This window comes from Propithecus coquereli, unplaced genomic scaffold (assembly GCF_000956105.1).
Source record: "Propithecus coquereli isolate 6110/MARCELLA unplaced genomic scaffold, Pcoq_1.0 Scaffold14, whole genome shotgun sequence".
Classification (NCBI taxonomy): Eukaryota; Metazoa; Chordata; class Mammalia; order Primates; family Indriidae; genus Propithecus; species Propithecus coquereli.
In genome coordinates this window covers 6,878,746-6,880,387 of record NW_012138302.1, presented here as the reverse complement: position 1 = coordinate 6,880,387, position 1,642 = coordinate 6,878,746, and the positions used below count along the sequence as shown (strand labels likewise).

Sequence of the window (1,642 nt, the reverse complement as noted above, 5' to 3'; positions counted from 1 at the left end):
GGGGAGTAATAAGTGGGTTTGCCTTTGGTCTGTATTAAGATGGTTCTGACCTAGGGGTACCATGTCATAATTTTAGGTTATGTTATTTTAAAAAATATTTTTAAATGCAGTGGAATATTCCATGGTTTCCATGTCTTTTCTGGACTTTTGTGGTTTTGTAGGAGGATTCTGTACTGCTGAATGCATAAGAATGGAGTGCCATATCATATTCTTGATTATATTCATGCTTTTCTCAGAGCCTACTTATGGCCCAAGGGGAGTAATAAGTGGGTTTGCCTTTGGTCTGTAGCATGACTATGCTTGAGAATGTCAACGAATCTTGCCCAACTGTTCCCAGACCTCTTGTGGTCCAATAAAATGTCGGTCACTAAAAAATTAAAAAAGAAATTTATATGTATTTAAGCACTCAGACATGCAATTGAAATTGTTACGATTATATTTTCACCTTGATACAAGCTGATATTTATGTGGATATGTAGAATGATATTTTAATTTATTTTTGCATGTTTGGAAGAATATCACCGGAATGCTGAACATATGAAGTAAATAGTCGGATGAGATTCATGAGTCAGTATAAATGGTCTTAAGTCTGCATATTTATTTTCAGGGAACTGGCTCATCTTTCTTCTTTGCTTGATTCATAGGACCCTTTAGATCCCACAAGATCAGTGATTGTGATCCGTTCCCTGGTAGCAGACGGTGTAGCAGAGAGAAGTGGAGGACTATTACCTGGAGACCGCCTGGTCTCAGTCAACGAATACTGTTTAGACAACACCACACTTGCTGAAGCTGTGGAGATTTTGAAAGCTGTGCCACGAGGCACTGTATGCCTTGGCATCTGTAAGCCTTTGGTGGTAAGTGTTGAATTTGGTTGATATAGAAAGTGATAATAGTACAATAGTTGAGAACATGGATTTTGGAGAAAAATACACCCAGCCTTGAATCTCTGTTTTCACTGCTTCCTGTGTGTGTGACCTTGGACAAGTTTCTTTAATGTCCTTGACATACAAAATCAGAAAAAATAATGTCTACCTCATAGGGTTTGGAGATTAAAGAAGATTATATTCATTAAGTGCATAGCACATTATTATATAAATGCTAGCTGCTAATATTACTAGTCTTACTACTATGACTTTTACTATTATTTTCATCTTCATGCTTTTATCACAGACTTCTAAGTTCTCATCTCATTCCTTATGTGTAAATTAAAATAAGTGTTTTTGCATTTTAACTTTCATTTGGGAATGGTGTTGAGACGGCATGATAACTTGAAATCTAGGTAATCATATCATTTTCACCATATGACAATGAGATTTTAATATACTTTTCTGACCATCAAAACACCTTGTAACTCCTAGCATTTAGAACCCCTATGCAGTCAAGCTATCTTAAAGTCATCTTACTGCTTTATCTTATGTACTGGGCCAGGTTACTGTTTATAACTGATGCTGTATTACAGTTATGGTATTGCTGAGGTCCCCAATGAAGGTAACACTTGATAATGATAATTTTCAGCTAATTTTAAAGTATTATTGAGTGATTACTAAATGTCAGTCATTCTTTTAAGTCCTTTACATGTATTAGCTAATTTAATCCTCACAGCAACTTTCAGAGGTAGTCCTCTTGTTATTCTCATTACAGA

At 35.6% G+C, this 1,642-nt stretch overlaps 1 protein-coding gene across 1 annotated transcript in view; it reads left to right on the top strand.

Annotated features, from left to right (window-relative positions):
* The window catches only part of INADL (InaD-like (Drosophila)), a 339,614-nt gene that overhangs the window by 98,401 nt on the left and 239,571 nt on the right, over positions 1-1,642 (top strand). The window contains exon 14 of the mRNA XM_012639332.1: positions 645-854. Within this exon, the coding sequence (XP_012494786.1) occupies positions 645-854 (210 nt within the window). The remainder of the gene's footprint in view (positions 1-644; positions 855-1,642) is intronic.